This window comes from Lactuca sativa, chromosome 2 (assembly GCF_002870075.4).
Source record: "Lactuca sativa cultivar Salinas chromosome 2, Lsat_Salinas_v11, whole genome shotgun sequence".
In the NCBI taxonomy this organism is placed as follows: Eukaryota; Viridiplantae; Streptophyta; class Magnoliopsida; order Asterales; family Asteraceae; genus Lactuca; species Lactuca sativa.
In genome coordinates, this window is record NC_056624.2 from 25,852,815 (window position 1) to 25,878,227 (window position 25,413).

Genomic DNA, 25,413 nt, shown 5'->3' on the forward strand with positions numbered 1-25,413 from the left:
TACTTTGATTTCGTTTTTGAGTTTATGTTTACTGCCATCATGAGCTAAAAACTTATTCTTCTGTTAGGGTAGACAATTTTGTGAACATGGATTGATTATTTGAGTAGGATTAATTTTAATTGATAATTATGTTTAGTTAAGCTTGTTAAAGAACCTTATGTGTTGACAATAACTATTCTTCTGTTAATAAATTAGTAATTAAGTTGTATGAACGTCTCTTAGTTATTAATTTCATATGATTTATTGTGACCACATAGTTGTATGTCTAGGAATAACGAATGTGAAACTAGAATTAACTAGAAGATAGGTAAGTTAATGTGTGAGATTGTTTGATGAACATCAGTAATAGGTTAATTGAAGGGTCAATTTAATTAACCATTACAAGTCTTACTTAACCCGAATCAATAATCTAGGAAACCCGTTAATTTAGACAACTGGCCATTGCTTGAGTTAATTTGTTTTCTAAGAATTAGGAATAGCGAACGTGAACCTAATTATCTTAATCGGTAGCCAATGAAGAATTAATCCGATACATTAAAATCATCCATGGGAACAAATGAGTCCTACCTAAACAGAAGTCCTCTTTAATATTGAATTTAGTTGGTAATTAATTGTTTTAGTTGCTAGTTAGTTAATTTGTGTGTTGGTTATTCTAATTAAGTTTCTAGTCTTGTAAAACTAGAGAAAACCCCCTTTTTGTTATTTGTTTTATTTAGATAATATTAGCATTTATTTTAATTGTTTACCGTTCCCTGTGTTCGATACCCTACTTTCTTGAACTATATTACTAATCGATAGGTACACTGCCTTTCGTGTGTTTATTTTGTGTCTAAGTTAGTAGGATTAAAACTAGTTCGTTTCACACACATCAAGTTTTTGGCGCCGTTGCCGGGGATCGGTTCAAATATTTAATTTTCTTTGCTAATTGTTATCGTTTTTATTTTATTGATTAATTTTTTTATATAGTTTAATTTTTATTTTAATTTTTATTTTTATTTATTATGTATTTTTCAAATCTCGATGCTTTTGATGCTTTTCTTGAGGAAGTAGTACAAGAAATTGAGCAAGAAGATGAGGAGTGTGGATCGGATGAAGATTTGAAGAAATTTGATAGATGGTTAGATAACATCTTGTCTAACGGTCAAGAACAATTTGAGTCACAAGAGATAAAGTTACAAGATGATGAATTTAATCCAGAAAAAGATTTGGAGGAGCTGGAAAGGTTGTTAGCAGAGAGGTCGGACGAAGAACAAGAACAAGCTGAATTGCAGGAACCAAGTTGTGGTTTGACCATTACCACGACATGGTACCATGTTCTTCCGGTTTGTGTTTCGAAGCATGGGGTGACGATTCCAACTTTGGAGAAAGTTCTGAAGCGCGATCCATTTCTGATTAGTACCCGACCGGTCCCAACCCTTGTCAGAATTCTTGGGTTTTATGTATTCAAGCTCGTTTGGCCAATTTTAGAAGAAAAGAGCCAAATTTTACAAATTGTTCCAAAGAAAATATTTAATGCAATGGATGGATGGACATCGAATTTATTAGAAGTTTATTAAGTTGGGAGTCCAGCTAAATACTCGCACAAAAAGAAGCGCTTGCGGGAGGCAACCCGTCATTAGAGTTTGCTTTTCTTTTTCTTTCAAAACTTCTAGTATTTAGGGATAATTTAGGATTTTTATTTTGATGTTTTTTTATTACTTGGTATTTGCTTTTGATCTTTTCATTTCGAGTGTAAGCATACATGCGAGAGTCTAGAGTCAAGGTTAACCAAGGGAAAAATCGAGTCCAGGCGAGAGAGAAAACGAAGTTTTGAGTCTAGTTACGAGTCTGATGCTGAAAGAGGTTATTAAGAGCTCATTTACTGAAGAAAAAAATGGGGAAAGTATCCATTTAATATTCCCTACACACATCAGAATCGGACCTTGAGTAGAAACATTTTTTTCCATACAGCGATGGACTCGGCGAGTGCACTTACCTACTCGACGAGTCCCAGTATAAAAACTCGACTTCTGCCAGTATTACGCTACAACTCGGCGAGCCACCCTACAGACTCGACGAGTTGATCCTTATTTTGTCTCTCAAGCTGATGATTTGATACGACAATTGGCTACACCTTTGAAGAACATTTTCCGAGCGTTTTTTTTCGTCTACATTTGGAGCTATACCACACGATACTTGACACCCAAGGCATGGAAAAGTTGTTCACATGTCTAAAGTTAATTGAAGATGGAGCTAAATTGAAGACGATCAGCCTCGCCACTGCTATCCCAGGGGAGTTTGTTCCAATTCCCTCTTTACTTTAGTATTTTTCTTTATCATGCATAGCATGCAATGGGGACATTGCATCATATAAGTGTGGGGTAGGGGGTTGGTTACATAATAGTCAATTTAAAAAAAAAAAAAAATTTGCATACCAAAAATATTATTTTGGACTTAATTAGAAAATTTTGGTAAAAATTAGGATTCCATATTAGAATTGTGTTAATAATTGCATGATAACCCAAATGTTTAGTTGAGCCTATATACGTTCTAGTGCATTTGTGGCTTCCTTATTCCAGTGAAATCATGGGACAAAAACACGACCTCGCTTAGTTTTAAGGATGCAATATGTTTAGCAGCCTAAACCTGAAATGTATCCAGGAAAATTTTTATCATTAGCCAATAAAGGTTGAGATTGAGCGCCCCTGCTTAAGCATGTAGGATTTGAGTGAAAAAAAAAAGTGAGGTACATGTAAAAAAAATGAGAGAATTGCAAGAAAAATTGTAAGAATTTTGGAGCAATCAAAGTGAAGATCAAAAGCTCAAAATTCCGAAGATTCAAAAAGTTGAAGATACCAAAAATCAAACAATAAAGGTGGTGAATTCAAAGATATCAAAGATCAAATTATCAAGAAAGTGAAGAATTCAAAAAAATTCATAGTGGTATCGAAAAATTGTAATTTTCTAGAATATGTATGCTTGGGTTGCTCAATTAAAAACACCTTGAGGGTAAAGAGGTTTTCTGCGGATGGATTCGGAGGATTTCATAAAATGAGCATAGCTCGGGGTGAGTGGGTGAATGTTTATGAGGATTGTGAGTATTTGGAATATGGGGGGTTCTTTAGGAAAAATTTTAGACACAAATGCATGCGTTGCGGTCTTGGCATAATGGCTGGGTTCGATTGGGATTCTCTTATGTAATATTAGTGTACTAAAATTCAGTTATGCTTGGGGGCAAGCAAAAGTCAAGTGTGGGGTATTTTGATATGGGCATATTTAGTTATAAAATTCATGCATTATCTTAATACTTTACGTTGATTTTATCTCATTTAATGAACAAAAGGTGCTTAATTAGTTTATAATTTCGTTTTTCAGCAACAATGACATGCTCGGATGGAAAAGGAAGCGGAACTAGCGATTGGAGGCTTGGATCTTGGATTTTGAAGAAAGAAGGATGTTGCTGGACAGCTTGACCCCTCGTCAGTGTTTTGGCCATATCTCATGAACCGTAACTCCGATTGACGAGATTCAAAATGTTCTGAAAAGTAGACACAATTTCGGATGATTTTATTGTTTTGAGAAAATGCTGATTCGAAACGTACTCGGAGAGTAGGGTCGATTACTCGCCGAGTTGGTCAGAAGTTTCGCGATTCTGGACGCGCTGACTTGCCGTGCACGGGTTTTAAGTGACGGACTCGCCGAGTAGGTCACTGGACTCGCCGAGTAGCCTCTGTTTTGTGAAAATCTATATAAAGGGACTTTCAGATCGATACCCTAGGATGGAGAGAAACCCTAGGAGGCTGAGAAACGATTAGAAGTGCTGCTAGGTCATGAGGAACTAAAGAATCAACCCTACATTCAATTGTGAAGAGAATCAAGACAATTTTGGTTTATTCTTAGTAACTTTTTGATTTGAATCATGTTTATATACTTTGATTTCGTTTTTGAGTTTATGTTTACTGCCATCATGAGCTAAAAACTTATTCTTCTGTTAGGGTAGACAATTTTGTGAACATGGATTGATTATTTGAGTAGGATTAATTTTAATTGGTAATTATGTTTAGTTAAGCTTGTTAAAGAACCTTATGTGTTGACAATAACTATTCTTCTGTTAATAAATTAGTAATTAAGTTGTATGAACGTCTCTTAGTTATTAATTTCATATGATTTATTGTGACCACATAGTTGTATGTCTAGGAATAACGAATGTGAAACTAGAATTAACTAGAAGATAGGTAAGTTAATGTGTGAGATTGTTTGATGAACATCAGTAATAGGTTAATTGAAGGGTCAATTTAATTAACCATTACAAGTCTTACTTAACCCGAATCAATAATCTAGGAAACCCGTTAATTTAGACAACTGGCCATTGCTTGAGTTAATTTGTTTTCTAAGAATTAGGAATAGCGAACGTGAACCTAATTATCTTAATCGGTAGCCAATGAAGAATTAATCCGATACATTAAAATCATCCATGGGAACAAATGAGTCCTACCTAAACAGAAGTCCTCTTTAATATTGAATTTAGTTGGTAATTAATTGTTTTAGTTGCTAGTTAGTTAATTTGTGTGTTGGTTATTCTAATTAAGTTTCTAGTCTTGTAAAACTAGAGAAAACCCCCTTTTTGTTATTTGTTTTATTTAGATAATATTAGCATTTATTTTAATTGTTTACCGTTCCCTGTGTTCGATACCCTACTTTCTTGAACTATATTACTAATCGATAGGTACACTGCCTTTCGTGTGTTTATTTTGTGTCTAAGTTAGTAGGATTAAAACTAGTTCGTTTCACACACATCAAGTTTTTGGCGCCGTTGCCGGGGATCGGTTCAAATATTTAATTTTCTTTGCTAATTGTTATCGTTTTTATTTTATTGATTAATTTTTTTATATAGTTTAATTTTAATTTTAATTTTAATTTTAATTTTTATTTATTATGTATTTTTCAAATCTCGATGCTTTTGATGCTTTTCTTGAGGAAGTAGTACAAGAAATTGAGCAAGAAGATGAGGAGTGTGGATCGGATGAAGATTTGAAGAAATTTGATAGATGGTTAAATAACATCTTGTCTAACGGTCAAGAACAATTTGAGTCACAAGAGATAAAGTTACAAGATGATGAATTTAATCCAGAAAAAAGATTTGGAGGAGCTGGAAAGGTTGTTAGCAGAGAGGTCGGACGAAGAACAAGAACAAGCTGAATTGCAGGAACCAAGTTGTGGTTTGACCATTACCACGACATGGTACCATGTTCTTCCGGTTTGTGTTTCGAAGCATGGGGTGACGATTCCAACTTTGGAGAAAGTTCTGAAGCGCGATCCATTTCTGATTAGTACCCGACCGGTCCCAACCCTTGTCAGAATTCTTGGGTTTTATGTATTCAAGCTCGTTTGGCCAATTTTAGAAGAAAAGAGCCAAATTTTACAAATTGTTCCAAAGAAAATATTTAATGCAATGGATGGATGGACATCGAATTTATTAGAAGTTTATTAAGTTGGGAGTCCAGCTAAAGACTCGCACAAAAAGAAGCGCTTGCGGGAGGCAACCCGTCATTAGAGTTTGCTTTTCTTTTTCTTTCAAAACTTCTAGTATTTAGGGATAATTTAGGATTTTTATTTTGATGTTTTTTTATTACTTGGTATTTGCTTTTGATCTTTTCATTTCGAGTGTAAGCATACATGCGAGAGTCTAGAGTCAAGGTTAACCAAGGGAAAAATCGAGTCCAGGCGAGAGAGAAAACGAAGTTTTGAGTCTAGTTACGAGTCTGATGCTGAAAGAGGTTATTAAGAGCTCATTTACTGAAGAAAAAAATGGGGAAAGTATCCATTTAATATTCCCTACACACATCAGAATCGGACCTTGAGTAGAAACATTTTTTTCCATACAGCGATGGACTCGGCGAGTGCACTTACCTACTCGACGAGTCCCAGTATAAAAACTCGACTTCTGCCAGTATTACGCTACAACTCGGCGAGCCACCCTACAGACTCGACGAGTTGATCCTTATTTTGTCTCTCAAGCTGATGATTTGATACGACAATTGGCTACACCTTTGAAGAACATTTTCCGAGCGTTTTTTTTCGTCTACATTTGGAGCTATACCACACGATACTTGACACCCAAGGCATGGAAAAGTTGTTCCCATGTCTAAAGTTAATTGAAGATGGAGCTAAATTGAAGACGATCAGCCTCGCCACTGCTATCCCAGGGGAGTTTGTTCCAATTCCGTCTTTACTTTAGTATTTTTCTTTATCATGCATAGCATGCAATGGGGACATTGCATCATATAAGTGTGGGGTAGGGGGTTGGTTACATAATAGTCAATTTAAAAAAAAAAAAAAAATTGCATACCAAAAATATTATTTTGGACTTAATTAGAAAATTTTGGTAAAAATTAGGATTCCATATTAGAATTGTGTTAATAATTGCATGATAACCCAAATGTTTAGTTGAGCCTATATACGTTCTAGTGCATTTGTGGCTTCCTTATTCCAGTGAAATCATGGGACAAAAACACGACCTCGCTTAGTTTTAAGGATGCAATATGTTTAGCAGCCTAAACCTGAAATGTATCCAGGAAAATTTTTATCATTAGCCAATAAAGGTTGAGATTGAGCGCCCCTGCTTAAGCATGTAGGATTTGAGTGAAAAAAAAAGTGACGTACATGTAAAAAAAAAATGAGAGAATTGCAAGAAAAGTTATAAGAATTTTGGAGCAATCAAAGTGAAGATCAAAAGCTCAAAATTCCGAAGATTCAAAAAGTTGAAGATACCAAAAATCAAACAATAAAGGTGGTGAATTCAAAGATATCAAAGATCAAATTATCAAGAAAGTGAAGAATTCAAAAAAATTCATAGTGGTATCGAAAAATTGTAATTTTCTAGAATATGTATGCTTGGGTTGCTCAATTAAAAACACCTTGAGGGTAAAGAGGTTTTCTGCGGATGGATTCGGAGGGTTGCATAAAATGAGCATAGCTCGGGGTGAGTGGGTGAATGTTTATGAGGATTGTGAGTATTTGGAATATGGGGGGTTCTTTAGGAAAAATTTTAGACACAAATGCATGCGTTGCGGTCTTGGCATAATGGCTGGGTTCGATTGGGATTCTCTTATGTAATATTAGTGTACTAAAATTCAGTTCTGCTTGGGGGCAAGCAAAAGTCAAGTGTGGGGTATTTTGATATGGGCATATTTAGTTATAAAATTCATGCATTATCTTAATACTTTACGTTGATTTTATCTCATTTAATGAACAAAAGGTGCTTAATTAGTTTATAATTTCGTTTTTCAGCAACAATGACATGCTCGGATGGAAAAGGAAGCGGAACTAGCGATTGGAGGCTTGGATCTTGGATTTTGAAGAAAGAAGGATGTTGCTGGACAGCTTGACCCCTAGTCAGTGTTTTGGCCATATCTCATGAACCGTAACTCCGATTGACGAGATTAAAAATGTTCTGAAAAGTAGACACAATTTCGGATGATTTTCGTGTTTTGAGAAAATGCTGATTCGAAACGTACTCGGCGAGTAGGGTCGATTACTCGCCGAGTTGGTCAGAAGTTTCGCGATTCTGGACGCGCTGACTTGCCGTGCACGGGTTTTAAGTGACGGACTCGCCGAGTAGGTCACTGGACTCGCCGAGTAGCCTCTGTTTTGTGAAAATCTATATAAAGGGACTTTCAGATCGATACCCTAGGATGGAGAGAAACCCTAGGAGGCTAAGAAACGATTAGAAGTGTTGCTAGGTCGTGAGGAACTAAAGAATCAACCCTACATTCAACTGTGAAGAGAATCAAGACAATTTTGGTTTATTCTTAGTAACTTTTTGATTTGAATCATGTTTATATACTTTGATTTCGGTTTTGAGTTTATGTTTACTGCCATCATGAGCTAAAAACTTATTCTTCTGTTAGGGTAGACAATTTTGTGAACATGGATTGATTATTTGAGTAGGATTAATTTTAATTGGTAATTATGTTTAGTTAAGCTTGTTAAAGAACCTTATGTGTTGACAATAACTATTCTTCTGTTAATAAATTAGTAATTAAGTTGTATGAACGTCTCTTAGTTATTAATTTCATATGATTTATTGTGACCACATAGTTGTATGTCTAGGAATAACGAATGTGAAACTAGAATTAACTAGAAGATAGGTAAGTTAATGTGTGAGATTGTTTGATGAACATCAGCAATAGGTTAATTGAAGGGTCAATTTAATTAACCATTACAAGTCTTACTTAACCCGAATCAATAATCTAGGAAACCCGTTAATTTAGACAACTGGTCATTGCTTGAGTTAATTTGTTTTCTAAGAATTAGGAATAGCGAACGTGAACCTAGTTATCTTAATCGGTAGCCAATGAAGAATTAATCCGATACATTAAAATCATCCATGGGAACAAATGAGTCCTACCTAAACAGAAGTCCTCTTTAATATTGAATTTAGTTGGTAATTAATTGTTTTAGTTGCTAGTTAGTTAATTTGTGTGTTGGTTATTCTAATTAAGTTTCTAGTCTTGTAAAACTAGAGAAAACCCCCCTTTTTGTTATTTGTTTTATTTAGATAATATTAGCATTTATTTTAATTGTTTACCGTTCCCTGTGTTCGATACCCTACTTTCTTGAACTATATTACTAATCGATAGGTACACTGCCTTTCGTGTGTTTATTTTGTGTCTAAGTTAGTAGGATTAAAACTAGTTCGTTTCACACACATCAATACACGTATAGACATAAAGGTTTACATCGACCAGTTCATTTCCCTTGGGTAGCAAGGGCATCCTTCCATTCATCACTCATAGATCAGAGACACTAGTAACTATTATAGGAATAGTTAAGAGGTTCTATTCACTCTTTCTAGTACGAGAATTCCAAAGGAGTCAGTTCATTCGCGAGTCTATAACATTTCTCCAGCGCCTCTAATAGAATCCAGAATACGAGATGCATCTTCAGGACACGGATCTCCCCGTCGTCAAGTTGGTAACCAGAGTCTCCTGGAGGGAGAGCGGGCATTGTATGTATAGATCTATACGGGACTGACACTCCCGCACCCTGACTGCTAGCTACAGTCCTCGGCCTACCAAGCCAAGGGGTGACAAATGTCACATTTATTCCGACGCTTGCAGGGCGTCAAGTACTCTAGTGTCAATCAGTATGGTTACGAGTATCTCCATGTTTACCTTATAATTCATGGCCTTAAGGTAACGAAAATTAACAATGTATTTATGAAACAACACTCTTAGGATTACTCTTTGTATTAGACCTTGCTAGCTGTATCGTTCATTTGATACTGTCTGGGGTCTGTGTTTCTTTGTTTTAGACCTTGCTAGTTGTATCGTTCATTTGATACTGTCTGGGGTCTGTGTTTCTTTGTTTTAGACCTTGCTAGCCGTATCGTACATTTGATGCCGTCTGGGGTCTGTGTTTCCTTTTGTTAGACTGATTCAGGCGTATCATTCATTCGATACTCTCCTGGACTCTATGATTTCTTTTGCCTTAGTCAGCAGTGTTTTCTGCTGAGGCATATGTTATTTTCCCCTAGTATTTTACTAGTGATATTCTCCTACTTTCTTTAAAGTCAAATACCGTATTTTGGGTAATGATAGTATTTCAGGGAAAATTTCTCTTTAAAACACAACACTGTCGAGTCTTGGTAGAAAACTGCTTTTAATTAGAAAATATAAGATTTTCTGGAAAGGACGCTAATACACCGTAGATTCTAAACTACTACTTTTTATAAAGTTATTTTGAAAAAAATGCTTACTTACACAAATGACACTAAATACTTATGAACTCACCAACATTTATAAAAATGTTGATACTCGCTTTCAAAATAACTTGTATTCTCAGGTTAGCAATAGACAGGTACACCCGGGAGCTTTTGTGAAGCCAGCCTAGAACCGAGTTGCATCTATACTAGTTTCTGTATTACTTTGATATTACTATAACATGTATCCGATGTAAAATTATTAGTATTAATGCAATGGTTGTTGTACTTTGATTACTATACTGCATATGTTGTGATACTTGACATGACGTCATCCACTCCGGAACGTTTCCGCCGTTCCGGTTTTGGGGTGTGACAAACTCGGCGAGTCGTAAACCGGACACATTCTTATGAGGAAGATGAACTCGCTGAGTTCAAGGAAGAACTCAATGAGTCGGATGATGATGGTCCCGATGGTTTGAATGAAGGAGAACCCGTCGAGTTCTTGCTAGACTCGACGAGTGGATTCGGGGTTGGATCGGGTTAGTGGGGTATGGACTCGACGAGTTGGTAGACCAACTCGGCAAGTCAGGTCAACTGGGTGTTGACTTTGACCAATGTTGACTTTGCCTGGTTTTGGTATGACCCCGGTTAGGGTTGCATACTCAGATGAATAACTTTGAAGTATTTTCGTGTAGGGATCTAGGAGTCGAGGGTAGTCGACTTGTACGCCGGAGACAGTTCAGATACTGCACGACATCGAGGTGAGTTACCTTCCAATAGGGGTGGGTCTAAGGCCACAATGCCGGCCCACCAACAAGAGTAATTGGTAGATAATTGTCTTTGTGATAATTAGCTTGGCAAGATTATGTGATATGCTTATGAGATATGCTTATGTGATATGCTATGTGAATTAGTGGTAGTAGCAAGGAATAGCCTTTCCCTGACTTGGTCATTAGGACCGAAGGGTAGGTCAGTACCCCAGATATGCCTGAGCGTATGATTATATTTGGTTATTATATGATAGAGGTAGGGGTGAAATAGTCCCCGATGCTGGGTGAGATAGACCGGAGGCTAGTTGGCACCCTAGAACGGCCTGACAAGGGTAGTCGGCACCCCAGAACGGCCTGGCAAGGGTAGGTCGGCACCCTAGAACGTCCTGACATGGGTAGGTTAGCACCCCAGAATGGCTTGACATAGGTAGGTCGGGCACCCCAGAATTGCCCGACAGTATGTATGTTATGTGATTATATGGTATGTGGTATGTTGGGGGAACTCACTAAGCTTTGTGCTTACAGTTTCAGTTTTGGTTTCAGGTACCTCTTCGTCTAAAGGGAAGGAGCCAGTGGTGTAGCAGCGCATCACATACACACATGATTTCCGCTTAGAGTTTTCTGGGATTGTACTCTGATATTTTGTTACTCCAAGATGATTTGGTTTTGTGACATGATATTATGGTTTTATGTATTGACATGATCTTGGCAATGTTTTGATAAACTAATTTAAAAACCACTTAATTAAAAACGAAATTTTTGGACTCAAAAATTGGGATGTTACAATATAATAATAAGAGGCCATGATAGTACAACCATCTTCAAAATGTACAAGTGGATGCAGGAGGACATCGAACCAAAATGACAAAACCCAATTTGTCAAAACCGTGGCATCAATCATTCTTCAATAACACTATGCTCGGATGCTATCTAATCAAGATATGAGAATGCCATGTTCAGGTCCAATCTACTGCAACAATGTCAAGTTTTTTAGTACGATCATGGATAGTTTCTTGTTCGATACCAATCGATGGTATTGAGTAATTGCAGGTGGTGGTAAGAATTTATGTTGTATTTTGGCTCCAATGCCACAGTTGTCATCATGTGTCGATTTTGTTGGTTTCGTCGAAAGATAGTTGCTCATCTCAGGTTATGAAAAGCTTCAGTTTAGTCCGATGATGGGGATTTTAACATCTCGTATCACAAAAAGTCGATTGGGTGAGAAGAGAATGAAGAAGGTAGGTGGGATGGGGGGTTATTTTGTATGATGTACTCATTTTGTCGAGTGAGAGAATTAGAGAAATGAGCACAAGCGAAGGGTATTTTCGTCAGTTACTTATCTGTTCCAGTGAGTTCCACCTTCACGTGTGGGACTAAAGTTTATAAAATTAGTCCCATCGAATTTAGTTTTTGTTCCATTGAGTCCATGTTCTATGTTTGCCAAACACCTTGTCAAATGATTTTGTTTTGTTCTGTCCAATTCTGTCTTACGTGCCAAACTTTGCCTAAATGTTTTGTATGTTGTTTGTGTGAAGAGCCCGATGGGACTGTACATTCGCATCGAAGATATTGGTTTATGTTGTTTTGTAATTCAATTATGTTAACTATATGGTTTTCAAACAAATGGATGTTACATCATGATTAAAGTAAAAGGTTTTTAAATTGTTAATCTATTTGTAAATGAAAAATATCTTTTGTAATTTATGGACATTACAAGTTGGTATCAAAGCTTTAGTTTGATGGATTCGGGCACACCTATAGTGTGTCTAAACTCAAACTGGGGATTTGTAAAAATCTTTTACAAAAAAATGTTTTTATGAAAAGGATTTTTATAAAGAAAAGGATGTGATGTGTATAGTCAGCTGAAGCTCAGGAATTAAGTAATTTCCGATATACACATATGGTTGTGTATTTTGTGTTATGGATTGATATGCATGATAGATTTAAAGCTAAAGATTTGTTCAGGAATTACATGCTAGAATTGCTTGATTTGTATAAATGTATAGTACACCCACTTACGCAATGTCAGAGCAGCCATCAGAATCAGTGGCCTGAATCTGGAACGATCTGGCAGCAAAACTTCAGTTACCGGAAAATAAAACTCTCTCTGTCTCTCTCTCTCTCTCTCTCTCTCTCTCTCTCTCTCTCTCTCTCTCTCTCTCTCTCTCTCTCTCTCTCTCTCTCTCTCTCTCTCTCTCTCTCTCTCTCTCTCTCTCTCTCTCTCTCTCTCTCTCTCTCTCTCTCTCTCTCTCTCTCTCTCTCTCCAGATGAACACCCAGACAAAAATAAATAATCTAAGATACAATAACATATACAAAACCCATATATCTTATATACAAGAGTACAAAGATAAACCTTATTCAACGTACACACACAATAATGAACCTAGAAATGATTTGACACATATGAGACCAAAAACATACATTTGTTGAAGATCTTACATACAAAACCTGAAATCTTATATACAAGACCAAACATACAAACATGATTCAACACATAAATCTCTTCAGAGCACTGCCTTCTCGTCGAAGCAAAATCATCTTTAAGCTATATGTTGTTTGGAGCAATTAAAAAAAACAAGGGTTTCAAGAAATTCTCGTCGTCTTATCTTCCGACCAAGCCATATGTTCGTTTGCACTTCTGGAGAACCAACATCTTTAAGTTGCCAGTAAAACTAAGGTTTTTTTTAGCCGCCGCTACTAGGGTTTTAGTGCCGCCACGATGGAGAATTGGTTTTGTTTGTCGTGAGAAGTTATGTTAACGGCTCCGGTAAGTATAAGAGAGAAAAAGTGTGACAACATATTTGAAACCATTGTCGTCACTGAAGATATATGTTCGTTGGTGGTTGGTTTACAAACGTTGAATTGACGATCAACGTGGACACATCTAGTAACACATCTAGTAACGGGGAAAGCTGGTGACGATTTAGAGAACGCGAACTCAAATGGTGTCGATCTCCGGCCAAAATGACGATGTCGGCGATGGTTGTTCATGGAAAAGGAGAAGTGGAGAAGACGATTGAAATGTCAGAGATGCAGGCTGGTTTGTGAAACATGGGACGGGATGATGGGTCATATATTTTTGTTCTTTTGTTAGTTAGGAAATAATTAAATAACAAAAAGAAAACGAAAAAACAAATAGAAGATGGCAAACCGTTCTAAAATGTTTTCGCCCAAAACTATAGCAAAATAAAAGTTTTTGATCTATGATGTTAGTCAAAAAAAATTTTACCAAAATGTCAATTTTCGGTTAAACACAAGTTTTGTCAAGAATAAATAAAGGATCGACAACGCCAAAAAGATTAATTTGCATATCATATTAAAACACAAAATACAAGATATATGGGACCTTCGAAATCTTAAAAGAAGGCTAATAACTAAATAAATACATTCTTAAGACTAATTTCAACTATTAACCCTATAAATAAATATTACCTTAATTACTTAAACATATTTTCTGAAAATAATAATATGAGGAATAAATAAGAATTTATTGAAAGAATTTGACAAAACCAAATGTTAGCATGTCGTAGAATATATTCAAACACTTGAAGTCCCAATAAGCTCTATCAATACTTCTTACATAATTCACCTCGAAAATCATTACGTTCGCAACTCCTCACCCATATAACAAAAAAAAAAAAAAACAAATAACAAAAACCACAATTCAAACCGAACATTATTAAACCGCTTGCAAAATTTCATCAATTCACATTGTTCAAAACCATAAACAAATCCCGACTTGTCAATGGGCATGCGTATAATACACCAAGTGTTAGAAACAAAACCCGAAATCATGGAGTGAAAAAAACACAATAATAATAATGATGATAATATATTGAAGTTGAAGTTGTGTTCTTCAATTTAACAAACCCATGAAGCAGATCTTTTCATCTGAGGCTTCATTTGTTTGTCTTCTTCAAGTGATATCATACCTAAATGAGATGGATCTTCAAGCATCATTTTGGCTACCAAATATCCGGCTATTGACCATGTTTGGTTTTTACGCGCTTGTTTTCCGATAAATCGGCCGAGTTTTCCATCGTAATATTCCGGCCACTGGTCCATTAGTAACCGACTTTCCGCTAATTCTATTGCACGTTTCGCTATTTGGGGTCGCCCTGCTTTAATGCACGCGGCCGTTAAAAGCCATATTAGAACTGCAAAATACACATGAAATCGATATTGTCAGTATAACAGTATGTTTGGTTAACTAGCTGAAAAGCTGAGCTGGCTGAAATATGTAAAATGACATAAAAAATACAACATTGTCGCATAAATTGGTAAAAACATGAAACATTTTTTTCTCGGTAAGTGTTAGCGTAGATAAATGATGTTTTAAACTCGTTATGGTTTGGTCAAAATTACACGTTTGGTCTCTAACTTTTTGCACTTGGATCGTCCTTATGGTTTGATTTTGTTGCGTTTTCCGTCCTTTACATATATAAAGTTAGGACCAAACTTGCAATTTTGACCAACCATAAGGATGAAAAACGCAACAAAAATCAAACCACAGGGACAATAGGGACTATCTAAGTGCAAAAAAAAAGTTAGGGACAAAATGTACAATTTTGACCAAACCATATAGACGATTTCAATAATTTATTCTTTTAACTTTAGTAGCAAAAAATAAAGCAAACAACTTTTCAAATTTTCTCAATTTTTGTAACAAGGTGATTTTCGATACAAAATATGTAAAGATGTCTTAATTTAGTACCAAAAAATTGCACATGTTAAAACAATGTTCCATGATTCTCACTAGTTACATAATTGGTAAAAAAAAATAATAATAATAACAAAAATAAAATAAAAACACTTTGTTGTATAAAGGATTTATTTGTTCTTTAAGTCGCTCATCTTTTAATTTTATTCAATAGACCAAAATTTCAACAGAATAATGAGAAATGAGTTGGTTATCCTTTTATAACATTAACCCATTTGTAAAAAGGTGAAACATTAGTAATCTAGTTAAGCAACACATATCAAAATAGTTATCTATCTCACAAAAAAGTGTGCATAAATAATATAAGGCCTAATTCATATTTATGCAAGAACATTTCATATTTTTCCCAATTTATGACATAAGAAGTTGATTTTTTATACAAAATACACAATTTAGGACCAAAAGATGCAAGTATTTTACCAATATGCCCTCTTAACCTAGTAGCTTGTTAATTGTTTGAATTGATAAAATGCACATCATTGTTGCATAAACTGATAAAATTGTGAAACATTTACATATTTCATTTAAAAAAAACTTTTTTTTTTCATAAATCTACAAAAGACAAAAAATTATTGGATAAAAATACGTATTTAACCATTATAAAAAAAATTAAAAAAATAAAAGAGCACAAACCTGGCCACGATCCACCATTATGATAACTCCAACTCGTATTCTTCGGATCACACCCGGTAACAATCCTCCACTCATGACTCTCCATCGCCGGATAACAAATCTTCAACGGCATCTCTCCGACGAGTTCCCCCCACCTCGACTCAATCAAATCCATAATCGCCGAACTCTGTTCAGGCGTCGCTAACGACGACAAAATCGCCACACAATTCCCCAAACAAAACCACCGGAAATCCATTTTCGCCGGACTTACATTCCCAATAAAGTAACCTCCACGTGTCGGCATGAAATCGAAGACCCATTCGGGAAGCGAATCGGGGATTACGTTGAATTTGTTGACTGCGGTGTGAGAGTACTCTTCGGTTTTGTAGCGATAGATGTCGTTGAGTTGTTTGATGTCGAGCCAAAAGTAACTTCGCATGTGGAAGGAGAGCGCGTGGAGGCGTTTGACTATTCGGTCAATGCAGTCGTTGCCTTCGCAATCGCGTTTTAGGAGAAGTAAGGCGCATCTTAGCGCCATGAAGAATAGTGCTTGGATCTCGATTGGATACCCGTATACACCCTACAAATCAGCAAAGATTGTTGAAATTACGGATTTGCCCATCAACGTTAGATCAAGATCTGAAAGATGTCTATCGCTAAAAGGGTATTTTGTCATTTACATGTGAACACAGAAGGAAGGATCATACAGAGCAAAAGCATGAAAGTTGTAATTTTGAGTAAACGAGCAGAGACTGTAAAATTACGTATTTGCCCTTCAATGTTGGACAAAGATGTACAAGATTCTACCTAATTGTAAGGGTATTTTTGTCATTTGCATGTGAGTCGAAATACAGAAGAGAGCAAAAACAGGAAAGTTGTAATTTTGAATAAACATGCGGAGACGATAAAATTAAGTATTTACACTTTAACGTTAGATTGGGATGTACAAGATTCTATAAAATTGTCTATGGTTGAAGGGTATTTTGGTCATTTGCATGCGAAGTGAAAAGGGGTTTCAATTGAATGGAAGGAGCATACAAAACAAAAGGATGAAACCACATACAAGAAACATGCATCGCACTTAAACTAATTTGTTTATAATCTTTTTATTTCTTCCTATTAGAAAATCATACCTTGGAAAATCAAGACAATAACTCAAAATTGCTTTGAATTCGGATATGACGTTGCAAAAGGGTTAAATGTAACGATTTGTTAATTATAGAATTCTACAAAACTATTTTTTACTCCTAGAAATTGGGTATATTTTTCAAAGCATAATGTCTTAAACAAGAAAAACAAAAAATTCAAAGTACAATACCACAATAAAAATAATAATAAAATAAAGATACAAATCCTATAAAAAACAACTATTTTGGACCAGTTTACGGCTAATCCCAACTTTTAATTTTTGAACAGAAAAGCCTAATGATTTTATATTTTTTGCCCAAATAAACAAAACAGTCAATTTTTCGTTAACAAAAAATAACAGATTATCGTACAAAATTAGATAATCACAACTTTTCTGTTTAAAAAGTAAAAAATTTGGATTAAACCATAAACTGGTCCAAAATATTATGACTTTATCGAAGATTTCCCAAACAATTAAACCAAAATATGTTACTATTTCTTGATAAAAGTAGAGATATATCAAATACTAACCATTCTTCGATCAATCATACAACATCCATCCGCACATAGCAAAGTAGGAAACGTATCAAACCCTTCGGAAAGACACAAAGTCATAATAAGTCTAATCCCCCTTTGGATTTCAGGCATTTCGGCTAAAGACGAGTCACCCGTGGATTTCGTATACGCACGAAGCAGTATAATCCACCAAAACCCTGAGTCAACTGGGGCCACACGCCCAATCGCGCTTTCACCATAATCCGCTAAAATTGTTTCCGTGTTTCTCACGGGGTCATGAAGCACTTTAAAACTTGCGGGCATTACCCCTTCGCCTAATTTGAAATTGTCGACCTTTTTTTCGCGTGATTGGAGGAAAACGGTTTTTAGGAGGAAGTTTTTTACGATTTCGGGTTCTCCGTTCATTAAAAAGGCTAACGCACTTGGCACAAAGTCTCTTACAAAAACCTATAAAAGGAGGAATAAATGTCAAAAGTAGAATTTAGTTTTGAATGCAAGAAATAGCAACGTATTTTCTTTAATTTGTTTATTATAGCGCATTTTTTTTCGTCCCGTTACAATGTTATATTTTCGAAAGAAAAAATAAGTAAATAAATGAAATCCGAATACAAAGAATTTAGGGTTAATCTCATAAAAGATTTTATATATTGTGTATTTTTTTCTCGGGATTAAACCTCAACTTTTTTTTTTTCCGGAAAAAACCTTGTGTTTTTAGTTTTTTTCAAAAAAAACCCTTAACTTTGGATTTTTTTCCGAAAAAACACTCCACTTTCAAACTATTTCCGAACAAACCCTCACTTTTTTTTTTGTTTTTTCCAGAAAAAAACCCTCACATTTTACAAGTTTTTTCGGAAAAAAATGACTAAAAGAGCCAGATTGAAAAAAAAATGAAAAAATGTAAAGTCTTTTTCAGGAAAAAAATAAAGTTGAGGTTTAATCGAAAAAACACACACACACACACACAAAACATAAAATCTTTTATGAGATTAAAATTGTTATAATCGGATAGATTTTTTTGAAGTATAACGTATTAATATAAAAATATAGAAAGTATAATGCTTTAATAAATTTTAATAGAGGGTAGAATCTAGGGTTAAATGAAAGAAATACCAATGCACTTTCTTTAATTTATTTATTATACCATTTTTTCACATCTTCCATCCAAAGGCAAAGAAATTATTATTGTTATAATCAGGTAGATTTTTTATGTATAATGTATTAATAAAAAAATATTAAAAGTACAATGCTTTAATAAAAAGAACTGAAGGGTACAATTTGTAATAGAAATAAAGTATAATAATAGCACTATAGTAGTGAATATTGCTTTTTATAATAGTGTAATAGGAAGAAGAATTATTTTCAAAGTTCAGTGGTTTAATAAGAAAAAGTAACGAAAAAATAGAATGGTTTAATAGAAATAAATGTAAGTATGATGCTATAAAACACAAATAATTAAAAGGAAAATTGCTTTTTTTGTATTTAAATAAAATTACATCGACATTTCTTGCATTTTACAAAAATTTCATATAAATACATATAGAAATTGGGTAGCTATATACAAAAATAAATGGAAATACGTAGCAATTTCTTGCATTTAATACAAATTTTATAACCAAGGATCATGAAGGACTCGATTGATATGAAGATTCAAATCTCTAAACATCATAAATCAAAAGTCAACTTGAACAAATCACAATCCGTTAATCAAAATCAACTTCATAAGAAAAAAGGAATTGAAATTCACCTGATCATAATTAAGGTCCTCTGAAGAATTATCAAGAGCAGCAATAGTCCCAACAGGTTGACCACGAAAGTTGACCAATGATCTTCTCAAAGCCTCCCAAGCATCTCCAACAATCGGATGAGGCTCAAAATACCCACTCCGAGGAGTTCCAGTCCATCTCCCCGGAGAATAAACGCCGTCGAGATTATCAAACCCCCGTGATGAATTATCGCTCATTTTGTAGAAATTATTACGTGGTGGCGACATCGTAATCGACATTTCACTAAATGATCTTTCATCGAACGATCTTTTTCTCTCGATGTTTACTGGTCGCGGTTTTTCTAGAAGCCTCGTTAGATCGGAGTCATCGATTTCGAATAAAGAAGGTGTTGTTTGTTCTTCCTCTTTTGCTTTTACAGACCCGTTTGACGTCCCTTCTATCGTTGTCGGAGCCATTGTTTGATTAATTTTTGAAGAAACTTCGAAATTCTGATCTGGTCAATAAAGTCAAACGATAAATTTTTTGAATTCAGATCTGGTCAAACGTTTTCAACCGAAGGTAAACAAACTTCAATCAGATCATTACATGTTCATCTTAATTCCACATTTTTCGAATGAATCAAAGAATAAGAAGAAATCGACTGAATCGAAATACGAGTTATGTTCTTAGTTGTTTTCAGAGTTTTATTAAGGGCCTAGCAAAATCCAGAAGTAATATCGTGAATTAACTAACATGTCTAATGTCAAAACCCTAAAAATCGAATCATGAACTGGAAGAAAAGCAAAGATTGAAGCTAATTCATATCGTAAATCATTGGAATGGGGAAGAGAGAAAGAAGAATCAAACCTGGGGAACTTGGTAGATGAGGAAATCGATGAAACCTAGAAAAGAGGCGTTGAAGGCATCATCAAACTTAAACAAAGAGGGATCAAAAGAGTATACTTTATTCAAAATGAAAGAAGGTGACCCCCTACTGAACAGGCCTACATATATAGGTGACAAAACGGTGGAGTTTCAAAAATAGACCTTATACTTTAGCAAGTTTTGCAAATTCAGTCCTCCGTTAGTTTCCTTTTTCATTTGGGTTAACGGATATCCACATTTGTATATGGTATTTTGGATACTATCATGACCAAGTTTAGACTTTAAAAAAGGTTCATTGACATTTATATGACTTTTGTTAGTTGTCATATTTTTACAATTGTAAATAAATATGATAAACTTTAATCAACAAATTATATAAAAAAAAGATGGTTAGCATTTTATATAATTATCTTATTTAACTTTTTATAAACGTTGTAAACGGGTTTCCTCAACAAAATATGCAACAAACTATATAATTTGGTTTCTTGATAATAGTTTTTATAAAAAATTAACTATAAAAGATTTCATATAAATAATTACACGATCGTTAACTTTATTTTTAAAATCAGAGAAAACTCCATTGATCAGAGACAATCGCTAGTAGGGATAATATTCGAACAATAAACAAGGTATTATTGATATTTACAAAACAAACAAAGTTCAATAGTAGAAAACAAATATTATTCCCTCCAAAATTAGAACAAATTCTTGATAATGGGTATGGCATTATACTAGAAGTGTATCCAAAATTGTCCACTTTTAGCCCAAAAAGTATATATATAATCTTTTAACTAGTCAAGTTGTTATTTTACATATAACTCTTTAACTATACTAGTCAAAGACTTATCACATGAGCATATGAGTAGTGCTTTGGTTTTTGCCGTTATAATAATAAGGAATATTCAATCAAACAAGACATAAGAGGGCCAGTTTTGCAAAACCAGGTAAAGTACAAGGTCCTTTTGGTGAATACTGGACGACTGTTTGTTACAGCTTAAAATGTGTGTGAAGTTTTAACGAACCCAAGCAACCGGACAAACCGGATAAGTTAGAGTAATACAGATAAAGTTTACCGACACGTGGAATTATCTTGGAAGATCCGACGAAATTTTTTGGAGAAATCTACGGTCAACTTGTCCGGTTGTAATCTGGAGTATCCGGTACGGATTTGGCAGATTCTTTCTATTTTATCACAAAAAAGGAAAAAGGATGATAAAAAAGAAAGTTACCTTTTTTCCATAAATTTGGTAAATCTTTTATTCACTTGTATATCCACAAAAATTACGAAATGGGAAATGACGTATTGGGTCAAAATAAATAAAGAAAATATGAGAAATGTTTAGATGAGATCAAGCGTTATATTTTATAATAAATAACGTAGTAGTATTAAACAATAATTTAAAAGATTGTAGAGATATTAGTATGTTTTACGGGTTTTAAACGGTTCGATCATTTTTATTTAGTTTAGTTTGTATTGAAACTGGTTTGTGTATAATATTTTTCTCTATATATAGTAGTTTATCCTTTAAAATTTTATATTATATATAATCATGTAAAATCTAAATGCTTGTGTATGCTTTTCCATTTTTGTATAAGATGTTGTCTTCTTTGTTTATTAAATTATAACTTTCAACTCAGATATAAGGGTAAATTACATGAATGGTCCATGTCTCTAACAACGTAAATTTTCAAAACAATTTTTCATTTTTCAAATAAAATAAAACTCATTCAATATTTTCAAATTTCAAGTTTAACAAATGTCATCATGATAAAAACATATCCCAAAATCATAAAATAAATCTTCTGCCAGTGTGTACGGATCATGCCGGCGCTTTCCCGCGATCATCGCTAGTACCTGAAACACATAACACATAACACTGTAAGCATAAATGCTTATTGAGTTCCCCAAAATACCACATACAACACATACGCCACTCAAGGCCATAACTCTATGGGATCTTCCAATCCATGTGTCTCAGGGGACTTCCGTCCCAACTCTAGTAGACCTTCCGGCCCTACCTGTATGACCTTCCGGTCCATACATTGTTGACCTTCCGGTCCATATCATGGTACTCATAACATAGCATAACACATACATATCAGATAGCAACATATATCACATACTTCGCATAACATATAAGACCTTCCGGTCACACATAGTTACCACTCTAGGTAAAGTATAATGAGAAGACTCACCTCATATACTGTCTAGTAACTCACGTGCTCGGTATCCCTGAACCTCGTAACAATGACCTAGCCCCGCCTAAACACATAGCAATCATCTCAAATCAATAACGGCTCTCCAGGCTAGACTAGTCCGTTCCAATGTTCTCTTAGAAGGCTAAAAGACCATTTTACCCTTCTAATGGTCCAAAAGTCCAAGTGTTGACCCAACCCTAAAAGTCAACGAAAGTCAACAGTCAAACTTTGACCAGACTCGTCGAGTGCACATAGGTGACTCGGCGAGTCCAAGCGTGTCCTCTGGATCTTTCTAAACCTCACTCGACTTGTCGAGTGAACCTTCCACTCGACGGGCTACTACTGGTCAAGAGTCGCGAGGCAACCCGACTCGACTCGTCGAGTCCCCTTATGGACTCGGTGAGTTTCTTCCATGACAATCACCCAAACGACCTTCTAAGGTCAGATCTGCTTCTCTAACCTATAGATCTGACTTCCCCATGTCCAATAATCACGTAAAGGTGAAATCTTGACACTCATGCAACGCACTCAAGGCTTCTTTTGGTGAAATGGCTTCTAAAATGGCATCCTAGGTTCATTTCCTCCATGGAACAACATAAAGCGGGATAGATAATGCTCTCTATACCTCTAAAGGTCCAGATCCAGAGTCTAACACTCAAAGGGACAACATATGCATCAATTCAAACCAATAAAGGGGTAGAGAAAACCCTAACTTCAAGGATCTTGTACAAAACAGAAGAAGGGATCGATTTACTACCTCAACAATGAAGACCCAAGCTTGAAAACCACAGAATCGCAATCCCCTTGACCTTCTCTTGCTGGAAACACCTTCTTCTTTGCAAAGCCACAACAAAAAGGATCAAAATAGCTCTCTCTCTCTCTCTCTCTCTCTCTCTCACAACTCGCTCAAGCTCTCTAGGATTTCTCTCTCTGGACTGGTAGCCGCAAATGAGGGTTATAAGGTCCCTTAAATAGAGCACAGGCCCGGATATTTAGGATTTATGACCTCAGCGCGGACTCGTCGAGTCCACCCATTGACTCGTCGAGCCGTTCATTAATCCAGTCAGCAAATCGCGATCCTACTCGATGAGTCTAAGCATCAACTCGTCGAGTCCCTCCTCATAACTCAAAATAAACAATTAAAATATGATACCTGGAAATCCGGATGTTACAATGTGGTTTAGGGTAATATCTAATAGGATAAGTGTTTGGTTTCTTACAAATTTTTTGTAACTCGAACCATCGCTATAATTTGCCTTTTATGTGTTTGGTCCCTCACAAGCATAAAAAGACTATATTGTCCTCGTGTTTTTTTTTGAATTTATTTTATTGTTTATTTGTTATTGAAGACAAAATTATATGAATTGGTCCCACTAATTGCCATCTCTTGCTCACAGCCTCACCCTCAACTTCTAACCCCTTTTCATCTTTAACTTCAATTTCGACGAACCAACACAAAACTCACCACCTTCTCTTGACTTTTGTACAACCACCACCCAACCTCTCACAACCCTTGTAGGAATGATCCTGTAATGCAAAAATGTAGAAACAGACCAATTGCAAAACCATAATCTGATATACAAATGCAAAACAAAACCTAAAACCCAAATAAAGGTCAAAATCGATCGATTTTTGAAAATAATAATAATAATAATAATAATTTTGATCGATTTTTGAAAATGAAAACCAAAATCACAAAACCCGATCATACTTAAGAGAACTAAAATCAATCTATTTATCTACAAGTAATCAATCTATTTATCTACAAGTTTTGGATTCTGAAATAGGACATTCTTCACTCCCGTCGGCTCCCTATCGTGATGCTCAAATGAGGTTCAAACCTGCAATAAGTAAAATGGATCACATAAGAACTGTTTTTTGGTATATCTGGTGTTTGTTATGGTCGACTCCCCATTGTGATGCTCTGGCGAACGCATGTACCAGCACCTGTCATCAATGAGATTCTCGTCAATAAGCTGATTGTTTAGAGTTCTATGGAGTTCTCGAAGATGGAGAGGAGGGGGACAAGGGTCGCCGATGAAAGATAAGGTCGTCTAAGAGGGTGGGTCGTTGACGAGGGTAAGGTCGTCGATGTTGGAGGGATATAGCTTCTTTAGTTATAGTTTTAGGTAATTTAGGTTACACGGAAAAGGCATTGAGAGATTTAATAGAAAACGTTAGTTTAGGGTGGGCCGATAGGTGGGTGAATTAATTTGTTTTACTTTTTTTTTAACATAAAATAAAATATACTGATAAAAAAATAATATATATATATATATATATATATATATATATATATATATATATATAATATATATTAATGGTAAAATGGGTTTTTTTTTAAGCGGTGACTAAACGCACAACAAAAATAAATTATATCAACGGTCCGAATTATAAAAAAATTATAAAGGACAAAACATAAAGATTGCCCTACAATATATAAGTTCGTAAAATTTACTGTAGATATAAAACTCAATAACCTTATTCTCTTAAAATGGTAAAATATATCTTTAGAGGCTCATATATTGTTTCCTTTGTTTTAGTAATTATTTTACAAATAGTATGAGACACGATACTTTGTATTCACACTTTTCACGCCAACCAATATTTTGGTGTAAACAATTAAACGTTTATATTGGGTTATATGTAAAATTAAATATTATATTGTTGCACGTAAGTACAAAACGTCTCGACTCCAATTGAATATCCAAAATAGAGAAAGCTTCTAGATTTTTTTTATTACCACTATCTTCTAGTGACTATTAATAAAATAAATAACTAAATTCCAAATAGAATATGAATAACTTTATTTTTATGATGGTTCAAATAAGCATTATATTTTTCATTTGGAAAAGATGGAGTATTATTTTGTTTATTATTTGGTGTCACATCCATGTCAATATTAGATTATGTGACATTTGGTTTTAGGACTTAAAGAACTTTAAAATAAAAATAAAACTTTTTATCAAAGATACAGGTGAAAATATTGTGCACAATTGAGTATGTCAAGGATGGCATAGATCTTGTGTGAAGAGTAAAAGACTCAACAAACTAACCCAAATGGTTCAAGAAAATTTCCAATGAAACAACAACTAGCTTCTCTGTTAGGGTTGTTTGATTTCAATCTAGCTGATCTAGTTAGAGTTTTTTTCTTTGATTTGGTCAGGTTGGTTTGTTTGATTTGCACATTTAA

The 25,413-nt window shown here is 34.8% G+C and overlaps 1 protein-coding gene across 2 annotated transcripts; it reads right to left on the reverse strand.

Annotated features, from left to right (window-relative positions):
- Positions 1–14,120: 14,120 nt before the first annotated feature.
- On the reverse strand, positions 14,121–20,156 carry LOC111888755 (probable alkaline/neutral invertase D). Of its 2 annotated transcripts, none has more exons than XM_023884869.3 (5): positions 20,004–20,156; positions 19,178–19,650; positions 17,449–17,880; positions 15,811–16,369; positions 14,121–14,614 (listed from the first exon to the last, which is right to left on the reverse strand). In XM_023884869.3, the coding sequence occupies exons 2-5, from the start codon at positions 19,610–19,612 to the stop codon at positions 14,319–14,321; spliced, it is 1,722 nt and encodes a 573-aa protein (XP_023740637.1). In that variant the 5' UTR covers positions 19,613–19,650; positions 20,004–20,156; the 3' UTR covers positions 14,121–14,318. The 2 variants fall into 2 exon arrangements, with proteins under 2 accessions (XP_023740637.1, XP_023740638.1); XM_023884870.3 differs by having other exon boundaries at positions 19,178–19,645; positions 20,004–20,137.
- Positions 20,157–25,413: the final 5,257 nt, after the last annotated feature.